Below are 20,504 nucleotides of genomic sequence, written 5' to 3'. Positions count from 1 at the left end.
GCATGCAAGGCAAGCGCTCTACCACTGAGCCACCTTCCCAGCCCCCAGGCTCATTTTTGAGACAGGGTCCCATTACCTTTTTCCTGGACTGACTTGGAACTAATTCTCCAGTTTCTGCCTCCTAAGTAGCTGGATTATAGGCATGCACCATCACAACTTGCTAAAGTCTATTGATTCCTTTCTTAAGTCATCATGCATACATTCCAAGGAAGCTCTGTTAGCTCACTTTCTGTTTTCAACAGACTATTTCTCAGCACTTCCAACTTAACATCCTGCTCTAAATTATCTGGTGAGCATTTTAACACTTTTTGCCTTCACTTATATAGTGATTTTCTTTTTAAACCAGTAATTCTTTAAATTGTGAGGTAGTATAAAACTGAGTTGGTACAGACACAGGCCATCTTGTTTGGGTGACAAAGCGGGTGTGTCACTTCCTGTATGACCTTGAGCTAGTCATTTAACCTTTCTGTGCTTACCCTTTCTCTCACAGTGCTCTGTGAGAATTGGGTGAGTTACAGTGCCAAGGGTATTTAGAGCAGGGTCTGCGTGAGGATTATCTACCACTGCTATCCTTGTATCATGTGATGTCAGTATTGGGACCCTTCAGCCTGTGGCCTGCCTGAAAAGCCCAAATCTTCCTAACTGGGCCTGCTTTCACTTCTCCTCAGTATACTACTCTAACTTGGCTGGCTATTCCACCCCTCTTCCCTAGGTCCTTGGCTTTTCCTGTAGGTGTCACCTAGCATGTACTCTCCTATCTCTGCTACTGAGCTGGCTCCTTTGTCTTGAAGCGTAGACACTGGCTATAAGGCTTACTCCAACCCTTTTGAAATCTCCCGCCCCTCTCCCCCAACCTTTTTGCTTCTTTGTCTTAGCTTTAACACTTCTCACTTCTCAGCATGTGATACAGTAAATACTTTTTCTTAGTTGTTACTTGGTCTTCTCCACTAAAACTTGAGCTCTTGTGTTCAACCCCTAACGTGGTGTATGTGCTGTATAAAGGTAGTGAACAAATGCTTGTTGAATAAATTGAGAAAGCTGTATACAGGAATAAAATAGCCCCACTGTCGAGCCCCAGGATTAGACAACTTTCCTGTTCCATTCTTAGGGATCCTGCACCCTACCTATGCTGCTTGCCTCTTTTAAAGCACCCTTTAGCACCTTTACATGTTTGGTTTGTGGTTTTGCACTGGCTGTTTCTTAGCTTTTAGCACGCAGTAGGCTTCCCCATCTTACAGCAGTGTTTTGTTTCCAATTCCCACCTTAAGTATTCTTTAGCTTTTTCTGCCCTAGAATAAAAAAAAATATTGTCTAGACATTTGCACACCTGCCAGATTCTGAGGCATCCTGTCCTAGTCTTATTCAGGGTATATAGCACTAAGCATGCAGTGGTCTTTCTTGGTTGTCAGGAGGTTGATCTTACTGCTTTGATGTGCTTTGTATCTACCTGGCTACAGCCGTTTTAGAAATTGCTGCTCTTCTCAGTCACTTAGGTCTTTTTTTTTTGTTGGTCATGGGGGCCTGAACTCTGGGCCTGGGTGTTGTCCCTGAGTTCTTCAGCTCAAGGCTATCACTCTACCACTTGAGCCACAGAGCCACTTCTGGCTTTTTCTGCTTAGGTAGTGCTGAGGAATCAAACCCAGCGCCTCATGCATGCAAGGCAAGCACTCTACCACTGAGCCACCTTCCCAGCCCCTCAGTCACTTATTTCTATGCTGTGCTTTCTCAGGCTTAAGCACCTTTGACAAACCTTCAGGGGGAGGTATCTGTTCCCTTTGAATTTAGAAATGTTAGAATATTTCTAGCATCTAGGAAAGAGTGATAGAAGGTTATTGCCCTCTCTGGCTGTATCCAGGCTGTGAGAATATGTGAGTTAATTTAACCTAAACAAGTCTCTGGCTTTTGTTTTGTGACCTCTTCAAATTATAACCACCACATTCCATTGCTTCACTGTAAACTTCTTAAACAGGTGATGTCTGCTCTCCTTTCTGGATTCTTAGGAGTTACGAACATGCATCCAAGCTATTATCCATGGGAATGGCCATGCCTGTGTATTATTTGCATCTGTGTGCATGGCATGTGCATGTGTGTGTTTCTGTGCATTATATGAGAGTGTGCATGTGTGTGTGTGTGTGTGTGTGTGCATGCATGTGTTTCTGCTACTGACAGACCCTCTTCCTAAGGACCTCTGAGTTTTTTGACCATTTCCTCTGATCTGCCTTCTCTGCCTTATATCATCCCCCTCCTTTTAATTTTTTTTTTTTTTTTTGCTTCCTCTATAGTGAAGCTTCCTAGTGTTGCATCCTTCCATCTCTGGTTACTTGCCTCCTGTGGTTTTGGTGTTTTCCTCCTTGTCAATGTAATCTGCTGTACCAGATCTCTACACCAATTAGGACTCCAGAGTTGTGGCGTTAGCACCTATCAGAGGTCTGCTGGGAACTTCCCATCATTCTGCCTCTCCAGGCTTCCTTCCACTTGGATACTGGAGTGTTTATGTCCCTCCAGGGGAGAAGCCTGCCTCCTTTCCAGCTTCCTCTTCTGTCTGCTTTCCACTTGGGTCAACAAGTGTGGTCAGTTTTATGACACTACTCTTGATGTCTCCAGAGCCATTTTCATACCCTGTCCTAGTGGACTGCCCCAACACCTGGGTACAGTCACCTGGGTACCATCACAGCTGTGCCAGTTTCCTTTTTGATGAACATTGCTGTACCCTTGGTGGCTCATTATTTTCCCCAGTCTAGAGCTAAATGGTACCCTAGATTCTTTGTGCCTTGGCTCCAGCTTTCTCCTGTGCTCCCTTCTAAATCCTGGCAGGCACCCTTTTCAATGGCCACCCCTTTTTCTCTATTGGGAGCAGAACTGTGCTGTCACCTCTGTTGACCTCAGCTGTCATGTCAGTATGCCATGTTGTGGGCTCAGGAGAGGGGTCCTTTGGATAGCAGAGTGCCTGGCCATACCTCTAAGGTCCCTAGTGCTGCAAAATTGAGCTGAGGGTTTTGTGTTTGACCTCTGACTATCCCAGCTCTTGCAGGTGAGTAGATTGATGTTGCCCAGATGGCTTGAGCAAAGCCACTCCCTTTATTGGTGTTCAGCCTCCCACCAGTGCTTCCTTACCTCATAGGCTGAGTTAGGGGAGTGCTGCAGTGAAGTTTATAGTTTTTTGTGTTTTTCAAAAGAAATCTTTTTTTCAGCCTTAAAATCATATTTTTGTGCTTTTAAAGTAGTTTGAAACTGAATAGTTAGTAAAACATTTAGGTTAGGATTTAAAGTCTAATTTCAGTTCTGAAGGAAAACAAATAAAATTAATTTATTTGAATATCTTAAAGGTACTCTCACAGGCAGTGTTAATTTAGCTCTGTACTGCACTGTTACTGGCACTTGACTCTTGGTACCAGGGGAGTAGATTCTCTGTCATTTCGTGACGATATTTTTAAATTTCTTTTCAGGTGGAAGAAGAAAGGTGCCACTTTGGCATGAAGACAGACTCACTTAGTCGTCGGTCTTTTAAGCTGAGTGCATTGTGATTTCCAATAATTGAGGCAGTGGTTCTAAAAGCTGTCTACATTAATGAAAAGAGCAATGTGGCCAGCTTGACTAAGCCGCCAGTGTGCACAGCGTGGGCAGGACGGCACCGGGTCTCGACGGACTTGTGCATGTTAGCTGTAGATTTATGTAAGGTGTTTTAAAACTGGTCTTTTAAAATAGTCTTAACTGCTTTTAATATGGAGACATATGAGAGTCCCTCTCCTCTCCCGCGTGAGCCCGCAGGAGAAGCGATGAAGGAGAACAGAGCTTGCCCCTTCCAAGTGCTGCCCCGTGAACAGTCTCCACCACCTCCCCTGCAAACGTCCAGTGATGCAGAGGTAATGGACGTTGGCTCTGGTGGTGATGGACAGTCCGAACCCCCTGCTGAGGACCCATTCAACTTCTACGGAACTTCTCTTCTCTCCAAAGGATCCTTCTCTAAGGGCCGCCTCCTCATAGACCCGAACTGTAGTGGCCACAGCCCACGCACCGCCCGGCACGCACCTGCGGTCCGGAAATTCTCCCCTGACCTTAAGTTGCTTAAAGATGTAAAGATTAGTGTGAGTTTTACTGAGAGCTGCAGGAGTAAGGACAGGAAGGTGCTGTACACAGGAATAGAGCGCAGCACTCGGGCCGAATGTGGCCTGCTCCTTAGTCCTGTCAGTGGGGACGTGCATGCTTGTCCCTTTGGCGGGAGTATTGGTAATGGGGTAGGCATAGGGGGTGAGAGTGCAGATAAGAAGGATGAGGAGAATGAGCTGGATCAGGAAAAGAGAGTGGAGTATGCAGTGCTCGATGAGTTAGAAGATTTTACTGACAATTTGGAGCTAGATGAAGAAGGAGCAGGCGGGTTCACGGCTAAAGCAATCGTTCAAAGAGAAAGAGTGGATGAAGAGGCCTTGAATTTCTCCTATGAGGTATGTTGGTGAACCCTCTTCTTGAGGGCTCTGAGTAAAAACCAAAGAGGTTTGGGAGTGGCTGAAAGTTGGGAAATTTAAAAACAAAACAAGAAGCAATTTGAATTGCTTCTTTTTGAATAATAAATGTGGAGAAGAGAACAATGTCCAAAGTCCACATTTTTAATGTTTCTTAATGAAAGGTTTGGCTAACATGCAGCCTTATATTCTCTTTTTAACTTGAGTGAACAGGTGCTTCTGAGAAGCCTCCTTGGCAAGGTGTGCACCTGGACCAAGCGTGTTGATTTCACTTGTCATTTCACCCTGTTTATCTTTCAGATGATCACCTACCACCAGGGCATACCTAGGCCCCCTTGAGTGATTTCTCTCTGTCCTCAAATGTTGTTAAGCTTGCACTTGGTGCAGGAACATGGACCCTGGGAGCTGTGGGATCTGAACACCTTATTTTGCAGGATGACTTTGACAATGATGTGGATGCTCTATTGGAAGAAGGCCTTTGTGCTCCCAAAAAGAGGCGAATAGAAGAAAAATATGGAGGAGACAGTGACCATCCATCTGATGGAGAGACAAGCGTGCAGCCAATGATGACTAAGATTAAAACAGTGCTTAAAAGTAAGTCAGTGGTCACAAAGTGGTGAGTGTTTTCAGGCATCAGAAGGGCAGTTTCAGGCTGGGTGCCTATGGCTAATGCCTATAATCCGAACTGCTCAGGGGACTTAGATCTGAAGATCTTAGTTTGAAGCCAGGCCCAGGCAGGAAAGTCCATGAGACTCGTATCTCCCATTAACCACCAAAAAGCTGGAAATAGTGCTTTGGCTCGAGTGGTAGAGCACCAGCCTTGAGCAAAATAGCTAAGGGACAGCATCTAGGCTCTGAGTTCAAGCCTCAGTACCAGCATGTGTGCAAGTGCACACACACTTACACAGAAGTAATTTCCTTTGAAAAGACATTTGGAAAGCTCTGGTCTTATGCTGCGGTCTGGGTAGGGATTCATATTTAAATACAGAATAGTCATGACAGATGAAAGAATGTTGGACACAAGAACTTACTCAAACACCCCAGTGTAAATCCTAGTAACTGCTGTGGAAACCACAGGCATTCTGCAGAGGATCACCAAATGGGAAATATTGCATGCCAAGAGATAGCATCCAGAGCCAGAGGAGGTATGGGGTCTAAGAGGTAAATGTTTAGTGAGTTGGCCAGTGATGGTTGCAGTCTAGTTTTTTGTTTTTGTTTTTTTTTGTTTTGTTTCTGGTGTTAGTCCTGGGGCATAAACTCAGGACCTGGGTGCTATCTGTCCTTGAGCTTTTTTGCTCAAGGCTAGTGCTCTACCACTTGAGCCATAGCTCTGCTTTTGGCTTCTAATTGGATATCTAAGAGCCACACTGACTTTTCTACTTGTGTTGGCCTTAAAGTGTGATCCTCAGATCTTAGCCTTCTGAGTAGATATGATACAGATGTAAGCCACCAGTGCCCGTCCTGCAGTCCTGGTTTTTATTTTGTTCACAGTGATTTAGGAAGCTGCTAGGATCAGACCAGTGTTGTTGAGAAAAGTATGGCTTCTGAGTAGCATGGCATATGCAATTTAGGGGCAAGGCAGAAACTCCTTGGATAGAAATGGAGGCATTTTGGAAATGCAAAGGAGATTTGGCACTTGGATTTGGCAACAGTGGGAGAGCAATTGGGAGACACTCAGAGTTGTGTTACAGGGCTCTGTTCATTCTGAAGCAAATGAAGAGTTGGTGTTGGTTTTTGTCTGTACTTGCCTGGCACCTATGATTACTCCAATATGGTTGGTTGTCAGGATCAGTAGAGGAGCTGAAGAGATGTATGTCATTCAGGCTCTTGGGTAAGGCCTTGTACTGAGAGCCTAGGTACAAAAGGTGGTGAGGTGGGACTCGGTAGAAAGGGAAGTATGAAGAATGCAGTTGCAGTTGCCCTTCTTGGGCTGTGGAGGGTCAGTAGTGTCAGGTGGTACATGTTACTGCCTGTATTGGTGATAGATGAGTAGTGTCTGGACAGTTGCAGAGGGGATGAACCTCTCACTGCAGCTTCATGGGGAGACAAGAAAAGGGGTAAGGGATTCACCTCGTGCCTGTGGAAAATTGGCTTTGTACTCTTCCTGTTGTTTTAACAATTTTTCTGAGCAGACAAACCCATGTCCATCCTGTGCAAACCACCTGGTAGTAATAGACCTATCTTGCCCACAGCTGTGGGTACAAGGCCTAGTACAAGGCCTTGTACCCACAGCTGTGGATCGCTCTTATAGATAGATATCAGGGCTGCCTTTTACAGATGAGTTGCTGGGATGAGCCTATGTCCTATGTTGTGTTTGGCTTTACATCTTATTTGCTTCCTCTCCTGAGTTACCAGAAGGCTTGTGCTGAGGTGGTTTCACCTGGCCCTAACCTCTGTGAGAGCATCCATGAGGTACACTTCTGACTCCTTCCTAGGTCATGCTCTATGATAGCAGCTGCCTGGGCAGGATGCCAATCCCAGGGTCAGGACTGTTGGACAAGGACCTGGCCCAGAGGTACCATTATCTTTTCCTGAGAGCTATTGTCACTTTTTTCATTGTGTTTAGTGTTTGAGGTTTTACTTGCTTTCTCCTAGTTTCTTGATTTTTAAATTGTTCCTAATACCTGTAAGAATGTTGTATTTAATGTTGTGCTTTTTCTGGCAATCACGTCTGCTAGTGGTGAGTGAAAAGAAAGTCTGATGGTTTTATGACTGCCTATAAAGCAAAGAAAGGAGTTTTGAATAGTGTCTTAAAACCAGTATAGAACTTTAATTTCCTTTTTTTTTTGGTCGGTCGTGGGGCTTGAACTCTGGGCCTGGGCACTGTCTCTGAGTTCTTCAGCTCAAGGCTAGCACTCTACCACTTGAGCCACAGCACCACTTCTGATTTTCTGGTGGTTAATTGGAGATAAGAGTCTCATGGACTTTCCTGCCCACTGGCTTTGAACCAGGATCCTCAGATCTCAGCCTCCTGAGTAGCTAGGATTACAGTTGTGAGACACTGGCACCGGCTAGAAGTTTAAATATAAAAAAAAATTTTTTTTGTGCCTGTTCTGGAGCTTGAATGCAGGGCCTTGGCTCTGTTCCTGAGCTGCTGTGTGCTCAAGGTAAGTGCTCTACCACTTGAGTCATAGCACCACTTCCGGCAATACTTTATTGGAGATAAGAGACTGATGGACTTTCCTGCCTTGGCTGGCTTTGAATTGTGATCCTTAGATCTCAGCCTCCTGAGTAGCTAGGATTATATGCATGAGCCATTGGTGTCTGACTAGAAATTTTAAAATTTGAACAAGGATTTCTCCTCCCCTCCCCCCATTTCCTACTTTGTTGCTAGGAATCAAACTAGTTGTTACACATCCTGGTAATGGTATGAGTGTGTGTATGTGTATCTTGACACTAGGACTCGAACTCAGAGCTTCACACTCTTTATTTTTATTTATTTATTTTTATTTATTTTTGTGGGTCGTGGGGCCTGAACTCTGAGCCTGGGTGCTGTCCCTCAGCTTTTCAGCTCAAGGTGAGCTCTCTACCACTTGAGCCACAGTGCCACCTCCAATTTTCTAGTGGTTCACTGGAGATAAGAGCCTCACAGACTTTTCTGCCCAGGCTGGCTTTGAACCTCGTCCCTCAGATCTCAGCCTCCTAAGCAGCTAAGATTACAGGTGTGAGCCACCAATGCCCGGCTCTTTATTATTTTTAAAGTAAATTTTTTATTATTTTTAAGTACTTTTACAAAGCAGTTTATGAATAATGCAATGTACCTTGATCAATGTCATCCCTTCCATCATTCTTCCCCAACCTTCTGAACCCTTCACTTAGTTTTCTTAATTTTGTAGGATTTGCATTGAGTCCATGCTCTTGCTTCGATTTTTTGCTTAAGGCTGGCAATCTACCACTTGAGCCATGTCTCCACTTCTGACATTTTGCTGGTTAATTAGGATTTGTGTACCCAGGCTGGCTCCAACGATGATCCTCAGAGCTCAGCCTCCTGAGTAACTAGGATTACAGGCATGAGCCACTGGTGCCTGGTGTGTGTCTGTGTGTGTGTGTGCGCGCACGCGCACTGGTCCTGGGACTTGAACTCAGGGCCTGGGGTGTGTGTGTGTGTGTGCGTGCGTGTGCGTGTGTGCACACTGGTCCTGGGACTTGAACTCAGGGTCTGGGCGCACTGTCCCCGAGCTTTTGTGCTTAAGACTAGTGCTCAACCACTTGAGCCACAGCTCTGTTTCTGCCTTCCCCCTCCCTTGTTCCCTCCCTCATTCTCATGGACTTTCACGGTTAATTGAGTTTCATGGCCTTTCCTGCTCAGGCTGGCTTTGAACTGCAATCCTCAGATTTCAGCCTCCTGAGTAGGTAGTATAACAGGTATGGCTGGCTTTTTAAAAATTGGTACTGAAGCTTGAACTCAGAGATTCAAGTTCTCACTTTACTTTTTATGCTCCTGGCTGATACCCTACCATTTGAGCCACACTTCTGGTGTGGCTTTTGTTGGTTGGAGATAGTCTCTGACTTTTCTGCCCTTGCTGTCTTTGAACCTCAGTCCTTAGATTTCAGCCTCCTGAGTAGCTAGGGTTATAGGCCTGGGGCACTGGTGTCTAACTTTGGTAGTATTGTCTTTTTGGGTATGAGAGGGGTTGAGAGTCGAATTTTGCTTCATGCCAGCTAGATACTATATTACTTGAGCCATATATCTATATCCTCCTTTTGGTGCATATAGAAAGTGGAGTACTAGCCGGGCGCTGGTGGCTCACGCCTGTAATCCTAGCTACTCAGGAGGCTGAGATCTGAGGATCGTGGTTCAAAGCCAGCCCGGGCAGGAGAGACCGTGAGACTCCTATCTTCAATAAACCACCAGAAAACCGGAAGTGGCGCTGTAGCTCAAGTGGTAGAGCACTAGCCTTGAGCTGAAGAGCTGAGGGACAGCGCCCAGGCCCAGAGTTCAAGCCCCACGGCTGACAAAAAAAAAAAAAAAAGTGGAGTACTAGAACTTGAACTCAAGGGTTTACCCGTTGGCATTTTCATTTAAGGCTGGTTCACTACCACTTGAACCATAGTCAGTCAGCTCTACTTTTTTTTGTGTGTGTGAGTCACAAGGACTTTCTTACCTGGGCTGGCTTCAAACCTTGATCCTCAGATCTCAGCCTTCTGAGTAGCTAGTATTCAGTGTTCACAATACTTTCTAGATGTGGTAGAAATTTGTACGTTCTTATTCCAAGTTTTTTGAACTTATTTTACGTGTATGAGTTCCCACTTTGTAAGTACAGCCAACATGGAGCAGTTTGATATGCAGAAAATACATAGTGACTGTCCAATTGCAACATGTTCTTTCTTCTATGCAGGTCGTGGCCGCCCCCCTACAGAGCCGTTGCCTGATGGGTGGATCATGACCTTCCATAATTCTGGAGTTCCTGTGTACCTGCACAGAGAATCTCGGGTGGTCACTTGGTCCAGACCCTACTTCTTGGGAACAGGAAGCATACGGGTAGGGAAGGCATCAGTAATGAACTTAGGCTTCTGAGTTCTAACACTGAAGCATGCAAGGCTGCCCTTGTTGCACTATAGCCATGTGGAGATTGATGTAAGACATCAGGTTTTTTAGATTCAAGGTCATCTTTGTAACCCCTCTTGCAATATTGCTATCCACAGAAACACGATCCTCCTCTGAGTAGCATCCCATGTCTACATTATAAAAAAATGAAGGACAATGAAGAACGAGAACAAAGCAGTGAGCTTACCCCCAGTGAAGAAGTATCTCCTGTCAAGCCCCTGGTTCGATCAGCAGAGTTGGAGTTCCCCCTTGAAGAAACAGATTCTGTGGGTGTGGACTCAGGGCCCCCAGATGAGAAAGATGCTCTGGGAGCCGAGGCAGCCCCTGGAGCCCTGGGACAAGTAAAAGCCAAAGTTGAAGTGTGCAAAGATGAATCTGTTGGTAAGTTTTCCCAGAAAGATTTCTTCTTTGCTTCCTAGGATCCAGCTGCATTTCATATTTACTCTGAGGTCTCACTCCTTCTGTCAGGAGCTGTAGTTCCAGTTCCTCATTGTGCCTGTGTAGGGGGGAGACAGACCTAAGCCTGGTTGCACTTCCACATGGCTGGAGAGGTCTGTTGCCTTGCTCTTTTGAGAACCTGCTTATGGTCAGCATGTGGAACTTTATAGAGCCTGCATTGTTGAAGCTGCCATGGAGATGGTGACAGCAGTGGTACCTGGTCTTTTTTGGTTGTTGCATGTTCTTCCTTTGTGCCCACGAGTATTGTTTTTCCTGATAAGCTCAGAATGAACTGTCAGTCCCTGGACCCAGCCCTAAGGAACTTCCCCTAGCCTATGAACAGTTCCCTCTGTCACCTTTTGGCTTTTTGAAACAAGGTCTCACTTTGTAACCCACGTTAGTTATGAATTTGTGATTCTCCTTCAGCCTTTTGAGTACTGGGCAATTTCCTCTTGAATCCTGCAGTTGCCTTTTGGATATGTGTTAGTGTTTCTCAGTTTTCTCTTTCCTCTCTTGTAGCTTAGTTGTGTCCCATCCTTTCAAGTCTTAGATCTTTGGTGGTGGCAGATCTATTTTCAGCCTTCCTGCTAGATCAGTATCAAAGAGGACTTTCTGTTTTTATGAGTTATGCTTGACTTTTTGTTGCATAAATATTCAATGTGAGGTGTCCTGGAAGAGCCGTGAAGGGTAAAAAGTTATTGTCTAGGAGTGTAGAGTAGTGAGGGGAGAAGTATGATAAGCACAAAGGCCCTAAGGAGGCTGGGGCCAATTACTAAGTGTATTTCTGATTGTAGAAATGTCAGCTAGAGAGGTGAACAGCTGCTGTTGGCATTCATGTGCCATTGGCAAGTGTCAGGATTTTTTTGGGGGGTGGGGTGGGAATCAAACCTAGAACCTCATACATGCTCAGCAAGTACTTTACTACTGAGCTATGCTCCCATTCCTCAGGTGCTTGTTTTATTTCAGGGAGAAGAGCCTAAAGGTGATATGGGTTTTTTTGTTGTTGTTTGATTTGGTGTTTTGAGATGAGTTCTCTCTATCCTGGGCTGTTCTCAAACTCAAGATCCTCCTGCCTCTTATACTGGGTTATAAGCATGTGTCAAGCATCAGGTATCAAGTTTCCCTCCCCCTAAACCCTCACAACATTTTTTTTTAATTCTTCTTCCAGATAAGGTAAAAGAACCAAACATTCATTCATGAAGATCATGTCAGAATAATTTAAGCTGGTAGTGAAAGGACTTAATTTTTCTATCCCTGTTCCCCCTTTACCCTTTAAAAGGGACAGGGAAAGGAAAACGCATGTGGACTGGACCTCTTTGATGAGGATGTTACTGTCTTAGACACCTGGTTGAAGAAACATGAGTCTTACGTTGCAAGTTTGATAATTTGGGTTTCTGGTGCATGTTGGACAGATCTGGAGGAATTTCGAAACTACCTGGAAAAGCGTTTTGATTTTGAGCAAGTAACTGTTAAAAAATTCAGGACTTGGGCTGAGCGGCGACAGTTCAACCGTGAGATGAAGCGGAAGCAGGCTGAATCAGAGAGGCCCATTCTGCCAGCCAACCAAAAGCTCATCACCTTATCTGTGCAGGATGCACCCACAAAGAAAGGTGAGTTGGGCTTGTAAGTGCCAACATCAGCAGGCTGATTTTTTAATTTGGTGTGCTTAGGATATGTAAGTGAGTGACTTGTACTTATTCAAAGCTTATATTTATCCTAGGAATAGGCTTGCCACATTCACAGTGGTCAGCTCCAATGAATGACTTGGTAATGTGAATGGGTCAAGTTCTCAAGTGCTAGCTTGTTGGAGCTTTTCATGCATTTTCTGAGATGGTTCTTCTTGTCACAGAGTTTGTTATTAATCCCAATGGGAAATCGGAGGTCTGTATCCTGCACGAGTACATGCAGCGTGTCCTCAAGGTCCGCCCTGTTTATAACTTCTTTGAATGTGGTAAGTTCAGTCTTCCTATTTTTGGTTGTAAGAATCACTTTTGTCTGGGCTGGGGTTGGGAACTGTTAGCTCTATTGAACTGGATAGAAGTACAAGGGAAGGGCAAAGAGAAATGTATTGCAGATAGTAGTTTGTTTTCGTGGAGATATGTCTCATCCAAGGGCAAATAGCTCAGCTTGCTCCTTAGAGTTTGTCCCCTGTCCTGTCTCCCTTCTGCTTTTCTTGTCCCTTGCTGGCTTCTGTGTGTTATCAATGGCATACTTGTGAGGAAGGCCTCCTTGCTGTGCATTGAGTCCTTTCCTGGTCTCCCCCAGGTGAATGGAAGTGTCTTGGATCTGTTCATACTCCTTCTAGCTATCTTCCATTGCAACCTTGTTACAACTTTGTGAGTGACAGTTTGTCTACCTTGAGAACCAAAGCCTGTGGTCACCCACCTACCCTTTTGGATGTTATTTATCTGGTTCATTTTATCCTGTCCTTCCAAGCTCCCAACAGTCCTGTGTTGTCTTTTGGAGACCATGTCCCTGTCCTGGGCAGGTTTTGCCTCCAGTTTCTTCTCCTCTGGCCCACTCACCCGTGATCCCCATTTCCCTCAGATTTCCCAGGTGTGCCTTTCATTGCTGACCATCCTTAGCCCTGTCTCCACACTTCAGGGAGCTTCCAGTCTTTATAGAAAAGCATAGACATTCTTTCTGCAGGGGCATCTGCCAGTGTGGGCAGACTGTGTGTGCACGCTTTTAATGTCTTGGCAAGTGTGTTTTAAAACAAGCAATTTTAATTTTAAGAGAATCCAAGTGAGCCTTTTGGTGCCTCGGTGACCATTGATGGTGTGACTTACGGATCTGGAACTGCAAGCAGCAAAAAACTTGCGAAGAATAAAGCTGGTAATGTGGCTTGCTTGGGTGTCTCAGAGACACAAGCTGCCTGCCAAGTCTGCCTTGCCTCTTTGTTAAAGAGGGGTTGAGCAGTGGCGGCAGTTTGGAGGGTATGGGTGGGACACATCCATTTTATTTATGTAATCATCTACTTTGATTTAAAGTTGCATTCTTAGCTGTGTGTGGTGATTGAAATATTAGCAGTCAGGAGGCTGAGGAAAGATTTTGTGTTTGAGACAAGGCTGGGCAATATAATGAGACTTTTGTCTCAGCCAAGGGGCTGGGGATGTAACTTAGTGGTAGAACACTGAGAAGGGCTCTGAGTTTGATCCCTAGCACTAGTAAAACAAAACAGACTTTTTGTTTCTAGCTACTTGGTGGGCTGAGATCCTGAGGTTTGTAGTTTAAGCTAGTCCTGTAAAAAAAAAAAAAAAAGTCTGTGAAATTCCATCTCAGTGGAAGAAGCTGGACATGGTGCATGTGCCTGTCACCCACATCTAAAGAACAGGCAAATGTCAATCCACACCTGGGCCAAGGGAAAATGACAGACGTATCTCAAAAATAACCAATGCAAAAAAGGGCTGGAGGTATAGCTTAGCAGTAGAGTACTGCCTAACAAGCATGAGACCCTGCCAAACAAAGAAATTATGGGCTTATTGGAAAAGACCCAAGTCAAGAGAGTAAAGTCCTGAATGAGACTTTAGAGTAGAACTTTTCTTCTGAGTAATAGGGTCAGTGTCTCCTGTCCTTGCCTTAGCTATTCCTAGATTCAAGTGTACTCAGCCTGCTGTGCTGCTGTGCTATGTATACAGTGGTGGCAGGTATGTGTGTGTATATGTGTGGTTTTATTTTTGTTTTTTTTGGTGATGTTCTTGGGGCTTGAACTCAGGACCTGGGTGCTGTCCCTGGACTTTTATTTATTTATTATTTATTTATTTATTGTGTCCGGTTGTGGGGCCTGAACTCTGGGCCTGGGCGCTGTCCCTCAGCTCTTCAGCTCAAGGCTAGTGCTCTACCATTTGAGCCACAGCGCCACTTCCGGCTTTTTCTTTTTGCTTATGTGGTGCTGAGGAATCGAACCCCCAGGGCCTCAGGCATGCAAGGCAAGTGCTCTACCACTGAGCCACCTTCCCAGCCCATATCCCTGGACCTTTATGCCCAGAGCTAGTGCTCTACCACTTGACCCACAGTTCCACTTTAGGCTTTTTGGTGATTAGAGATAAGAGTCTTACTGTCTTTTATCCCAGGTTGGATTTGTTCCACGATCCTTAGATCTCAGCCTCCTGAGTAGTCAGGATTCAGGTGTGGGCTGCTAGCGCCCAGCAAGGTTTATTTTTAAACTGATCAAAATGTGAACATGCTAGAATAGAGAAGAGGTGGATTGATATGCTGTCACCATCTCAAGTGTTTTTGACATTCATGAGGATAATTGCTGAGTTCTTCCAACTAAATTAGGACATAACTCATTGCATACAAGAGCACTTATCTCTAAGGAAGTTGGTGTTTTGTAGTTTAGACTCACTGTGCTTTTGGACAATGTCCTTGCAGTTTTCATGTGTAGCTGTAAGGTAGTTGGCATTCTTTCACCAAAGCCTTCTATCTCAGCATCAGCATTAGTTAGGCTCTTCTGAGGAGTGGAATACTTTGCGGAGTGGTATTGGGTATATCCCTGGTCCATGCACTGTCAGGTCTGTTAGAGATTTTCCCCATTGACCTGTTGCTTCCCAGAGTAGGTCTGCTCTATGCAGAGCAAAAATCATGTCAGTTTTCTTACAGTTTCATTGGGTCTCCAGAGCAGTGAGAACATGGTCTTGGCAATCAGTATCCCTCTGTGCTACTTGCTTTTAATGGCAAATACTGAGGACAGTGGGAAGCCTTTCTGCATTGTGCTTACTGTCTGTCCTTTTGCATGGTTGTCCTGAGCTTGCACACTCCACTCTAGTTACCAGGAAAGCTTGCTATTTTATAAATATTTACTTACTTATTTACTTATTTTTGAGGTGCTGGGTTTTGAACCCAGAGTCTCTTGTATGCTAGGCAAGTGCTCTACGGCTGAGCTACACCCCAGCCCTGCCATCTATTTAAGAGAGATTGTGCCTGAGTTTTTCAATTTAATAATTTGGGTGTTAGGTTTCAAACAGATAATCTGCAGAATAGGACTTGGCGGGGGGGGGGGTGGAAATGTCCTGGGGCTGGGTTGTTCTGGGTCATTGACTTCTGCCCATGTTCTGACTTCCTCTGTCCAGACTTCAACCAGCTACTCTCTAAACATCAGCTCTAGAAAGTCTTTTTTTATTTGTTATTTTATTGGGATAGCTTGCTATCTCTGCTGGGTCAGACTGAGCCAGCCCTAGATGTGTGTGTACTCTTTCCTCACAGCAGTGCCTAGCATCTACTTGAATATATCCTCATACTATGTCTTGCACACACTTGCCATAACATCTCACATCTGGCCACCTCTCCGTGCTCACATAGTCATGGCCTGTATGTCCTAGTCTGAATGCCTATTCTCAGGCTTCTCTGTGGGGTCTAGATTGTGCCAAGCTATTTTTTTTCACACCAACATGATTGCTAAAAAATACAGATTTGAGCTCCTCCCTCATTAGCTACTAGGATTTCACATATGTAAGTTCAATATGGCCTGTGAAATTTCCTGTGACTTGTCTTATGGTTCCTCTTTCTCATGATGTGATTTTTCTTTTGTCCTCTTCTGATTGTGCCTGGAAAGTGCTGCCACTGCCCCTGGGCCATTGCCCACTCCTTTGAGCTGTGGGTATAAGAGCAACATGCAGCTCATTCTGCAGCACATCTGTCTTCCTATTCAGCGCAAGCCCCGGGAAGAAGGCTTCACTTGAGCCCTCACTTTAGGCTTTTTCTCTTTTGTAGCTCGAGCCACGCTGGAAATCCTCATACCTGACTTTGTTAAACAGACCTCTGAGGAGAAGCCCAAAGACAGTGAAGAACTGGAGGTGAGTGTTGTGGTCTTAACCTGTTGGGAGCTGCAACAGATGCAAGTGTTCACCATATTGGTCCAATCCAGAGCTGTCTACAAGTTGTGCCTATGCCCTCCATGCTATACAAAGGATTGAATTATTCTTGAGTGATAGGGCCTCCGGGTAGTTCATAAAAGAGGAAACTTGATTGTCTTTATGCAAACGGAAAAATATGTCCTTGGAGACTTTTGTTAGGCAATATTTAGTGAGTACTGTAAATATAGGTCACCGTTTATCTTTAAGACTTAGGTTCTTTATGTTAAGTAGTATTTAAAACATTTTCAAATGGATTTTTTTTTTTTTCGGTCATGGGGCTTGAAATCTGGGCTTGTGAGCTATCCCTCAGCATTTCATCTCAAGGTTAGCACTCTACCACTTGAGACACAGCACCACTTCCAGTTTTCTGGTGGTTAATTGGAGATAAGTGTCTCTTGGACTTTCCTGGCCCCGGCTGACTTTGAACTGTGATCCTCAAATTTCCTAGAATTATAGGTGTGAGCCATTGGTACCTTGACTTCAAGTGGATTTTTTTTAATGGCAGCTTTATGGAGTTAATTTAAATATAATAACACTTGATCTTTCCCTCCCCCCACTTCCTGTGTCAGTCAGTCCTGGGTGAACTCAGGGCCTGGGCACTGTCCTTGAATTTTTTCACTCAAGGCTAAAGTGTCTGTAATCGCTTAAGCCACAGCACCACTTGCAGCACTTTTTTTTTTTTTGTCCTGGGGCTAGAACTCAGGGCCACTGTTCCAGAGCCCCGGCTGGCTTTGAACCATGATCCTCATATCTTAGCCTCCTGAGTTGCTAGGATTACAGGTATAAGCCACCAGCCAGCCTTTTTTTTTTTTAGTGGTTAATTGGAGATTATAGTATCATGGATTTTCCTACCTTGGCTAGTTTGTTTTGTTTTGTTTTGTTTTGGTCAGTTGTGGGGTACCTGGGCACTGTCCCTCTTCAGCTCAAGGCAAGCGCTCTACCACATGACCCACAGTGCCACTTCTGGTTTTCTAGTGGTTTATTGGAGATAAGAATCTTACAGACTTTCCTGCCTGGGCTGGCTTTAAACTGAGATCCTCAGTCTCCTGAATTGCTAGGTTTACCGGCATGAGCCACAAGTTCCAGGCAACACTTGTTTTTTTAAGCCATGCAAGTGTGTGGGTTTAGTATAATCAGTTTTGTGTATCCATTGCAACCATGTAATTTTAGAATATTTTCATCACTGCAGTAGGAAACTTAAAATCATTTGCAGTTCTCACAACTACCAGCCCCTGACCAGCTAATCTGCTTTTTGATTTTATATTTGCCAGTTCTGAGTGAGTGAGTGAGTGAGTGAGTGAGTGAGTGAGTGTGTGTGTGTGTGTGTGTGTGTGTGTGTGTGTGTGTGTGTGTACATGCTGGTACTGGGGCTTGATTTAAGAACATCACACTCTTACTTGGCTTTTTACTCACAACTGACACTACCACTGATCTGTGCTTCCAGCCCAGCTTTTTGCCAGTTAATTGGAGATGGAATGTTGTAGACTTTTCTTCTTGGGTTGGCTTTGAACTCACATCTCAGCTTCCTAAGTATTTAAGTTCACTGACACTTGACTTAGCTGTGGGGTTTTTATCAGGCTGAGGGAATTTTCCTTCTATTCTGATTTTTTTTTGAGAATTATCAGAAGTGGTTGTTTGATTTTTAAAATGCTTTATCTGCTTATATTGAAATTATAAACATGGGATTGAGGACTTAGCATGTCCAGGGCCCTGGTTTTGATTCCTAGCACTAGGGAATGGGAGCCCAGGCACTGTCCCTGAGCTTCTTTTTGCTCAAGGTTAGTGTTCTACCACTTGGGCCAGAGCCACTCTGGCTTTTTTCTTTCTTTCTTTTTTGGTGGTTTATTAGAGATAGTCTCACAGACTTCCTGGCCTGGGATGGCTTTGAACTGTGACCCTCAGATCTCAGCCTCCTGAGTAGCTAGCCTTATAAGGCGTGAGCCACCAGCATCCAGCCCGATTTAAAAAAAAATTTTTTTTGTTGATATTACCCTATTTTGTAACTGTATTAGTTTGCTGGGACTGTTGTTATAAAGTATCAAAAGCTTCAATGTCTTTTGATACTTTAAAAATGTTTCTTATTAAAAAAATCCTTTTGGGGGCTGGGAAGGTGGCTCAGTGGTAGAGCGCTTGCCTTGCATGCCTGAGGCCCTGGGTTCCATTCCCCAGCACCACATAAGCAAAAAGAAAAAAGCTGGATGTGGTGCTATGGCTCAAGTGGTAGAGCAGTAGCCTTGAGCTGAAGAGCTGAGGGACAGCGCCCAGGCCCAGAGTTCAGGCCCCACAACTGGACCTCCCCCCAAAAAAAAAATCCTTTTGAAGCTAAGGCACCAGTGGCCCATGCCTATAATCCTAGCTATTCAGGAGGCTGGTATCTGAGAATCACGGTTCAAAGTCAGCCCTGTCAGGAAAGTCTGTGAAACTCTTATCTCCAATAAACCACTCAGAAAACTGGAAGTGACACTATAGCTTAAGTGGAAGAGCACTAGCCTTGAGCTGAAAGCTGAGTGACAGCGCCCAGACCCAGAGTTCAAGCCCCATGACTGACAAAAAAAAAAAAAGGTTTCTCAGTTCTAAGACTAGTGACTAATGACTTCTAGAAACTCTAATGGAAGGCCTCTTAACAAAAAAAGAGGTACTGATGGCTCATGCATGTAATCCTAGCTACTCAGGAGGCTGAAATTCAAGGTTTGTGGTTCAAAGCCAGCCTGGGCAGGAAAGTCCATGAGATTCTTATCTATAAGTAACCACCAAAAAGCCAGAAGTAGGGCTGTGGCTTAAGTGGTGGAGCACTAGCCTTGAGCAAAAGAGCTCAGGGACTGAATTTAAACCCCAGGACTGGCATACACATGCACATACATGCACAGATGTGCACACACACACAAAAACACACACTTCTTCAAACCATAATGTCTTTCAGCCTTTGCACAGGGGCTCTATATTTCTTGGGGTTCACTTGTGGTCCTCTAGTAGTTGGCAATTCTGTCTTAGTCTTTCCTTCCTGCCTGTACATACAGTGGCTAGGTCTCCCAAGGTCTCACAGCGGACAGTGCTTAGGACTTTTTCAGGTCTTGCCTGGTCACGTCTGACCACTTAGATTTTGGAATATTTCTAAGTCTTCATTGGACATCTCATTTTGCAGCTTTTCCTTTTAAGGTTTTGGCCTGTCTTTTTTTTTCCCCTATCTGATGTTACAGTGTCAAGCAACTGCACTATTTTTGCCATGGATTACTTTTGATAAATGTCTTAGGATACTGAGTTTTAAAAATAAGTATTTATGCATGCCAGTATTTGGTCTTGAACTCAAGGCCTGAGAGCTGTCTTTTAGCTTTTTCTTTTTTTGGTTCCAGTCCTAGATCTTAAACTCAGGGCTCTTGGCACTGTCTCTGAGCTCTTTCTGCTCAAAGCTTGCACTCTTATCACTTTAGCCCGAGCTCCACTTCAGCTTTTTGCATGGTTAACTGGAGATAATAGTCAACTTTTTCAGAACCCTGGAAATTAAGCAAAGGCTTTCAACAATCTTAAGTGTTTATATAAACTATTAAACAAAAGCAAAAATATACAGGTCATTCTAATAATTCTAGCTATTCAGGAGGCTGAGATATGAGGATGGATGTTCAAAACCAGTTCCAGCAGAAGTCCATAAGAATTTTATCTCCAATTAACCACCAAAACAACAGCAACAAAAATGTGAAAAGGTAGACCTAGCTACTTGGGAGACTGAGATATAAAGCCAGCCCAGGAAGGAACTCTAGGCCTTTATGCTTCCTAGTAAGTAAGCATTTTACTTCTTGAGCCATACTCCCAGCTCCTCAATTGGCTTGTTTTACAATTGAACAATTGAATGGCATTAAGATAAATAAATAGTAACTTATAGATAGTGATGAGGGAGGGGGAAACTGTGGGGGAAGGTAAAGTAAGGGTTGACTTTGTCCAAAAATAAAAAGAAGTACACTCATTACCTGACTTATTAAATGGTAATCCCTCTGCATAACATGTAAATAATAACAATAAAATTATTTTTAAATAGATAAATATTCTAATTGGCTGGGCAGAAGAGATTGGTTTTATAGGTAGATTGAAGTAAACTAAAAGCAGTCTGTTCATTTCAAAGTTACTTTAAGATAGGCACAAAAATATAAAATAACTGATCAGTTAATATTGTTACTTTTTGTAAGTATTAAAAAATGTAAGTACTGGGGC

The 20,504-nt window shown here is 44.2% G+C and overlaps 1 protein-coding gene across 2 annotated transcripts in view; it reads left to right on the top strand.

Moving 5' to 3' along the window:
- The first annotated feature begins 3,449 nt into the window (after positions 1-3,449).
- The window catches only part of Dgcr8 (DGCR8 microprocessor complex subunit), a 29,509-nt gene continuing 12,454 nt past the window's right edge, over positions 3,450-20,504 (top strand). The window contains exons 1-8 of one of the 2 annotated variants that reach the window (XM_013031577.1): positions 3,643-4,442; positions 4,895-5,054; positions 9,800-9,942; positions 10,107-10,389; positions 11,859-12,056; positions 12,296-12,397; positions 13,183-13,281; positions 16,159-16,241. In XM_013031577.1, the coding sequence (XP_012887031.1) occupies positions 3,723-4,442; positions 4,895-5,054; positions 9,800-9,942; positions 10,107-10,389; positions 11,859-12,056; positions 12,296-12,397; positions 13,183-13,281; positions 16,159-16,241 (1,788 nt within the window). In that variant the 5' untranslated portion in view covers positions 3,643-3,722. Of the gene's footprint in view, positions 4,443-4,894; positions 5,055-9,799; positions 9,943-10,106; positions 10,390-11,858; positions 12,057-12,295; positions 12,398-13,182; positions 13,282-16,158; positions 16,242-20,504 lie in introns of both variants that reach the window. The other variant, XM_013031578.1, reaches the window with a different exon arrangement.

This window comes from Dipodomys ordii, unplaced genomic scaffold (assembly GCF_000151885.1).
Source record: "Dipodomys ordii isolate 6190 unplaced genomic scaffold, Dord_2.0 Scaffold141, whole genome shotgun sequence".
Classification (NCBI taxonomy): domain Eukaryota; kingdom Metazoa; phylum Chordata; class Mammalia; order Rodentia; family Heteromyidae; genus Dipodomys; species Dipodomys ordii.
The sequence above is the reverse complement of the archived record's forward strand: the minus strand, read 5'-3'. Positions and strand labels throughout refer to the sequence as shown.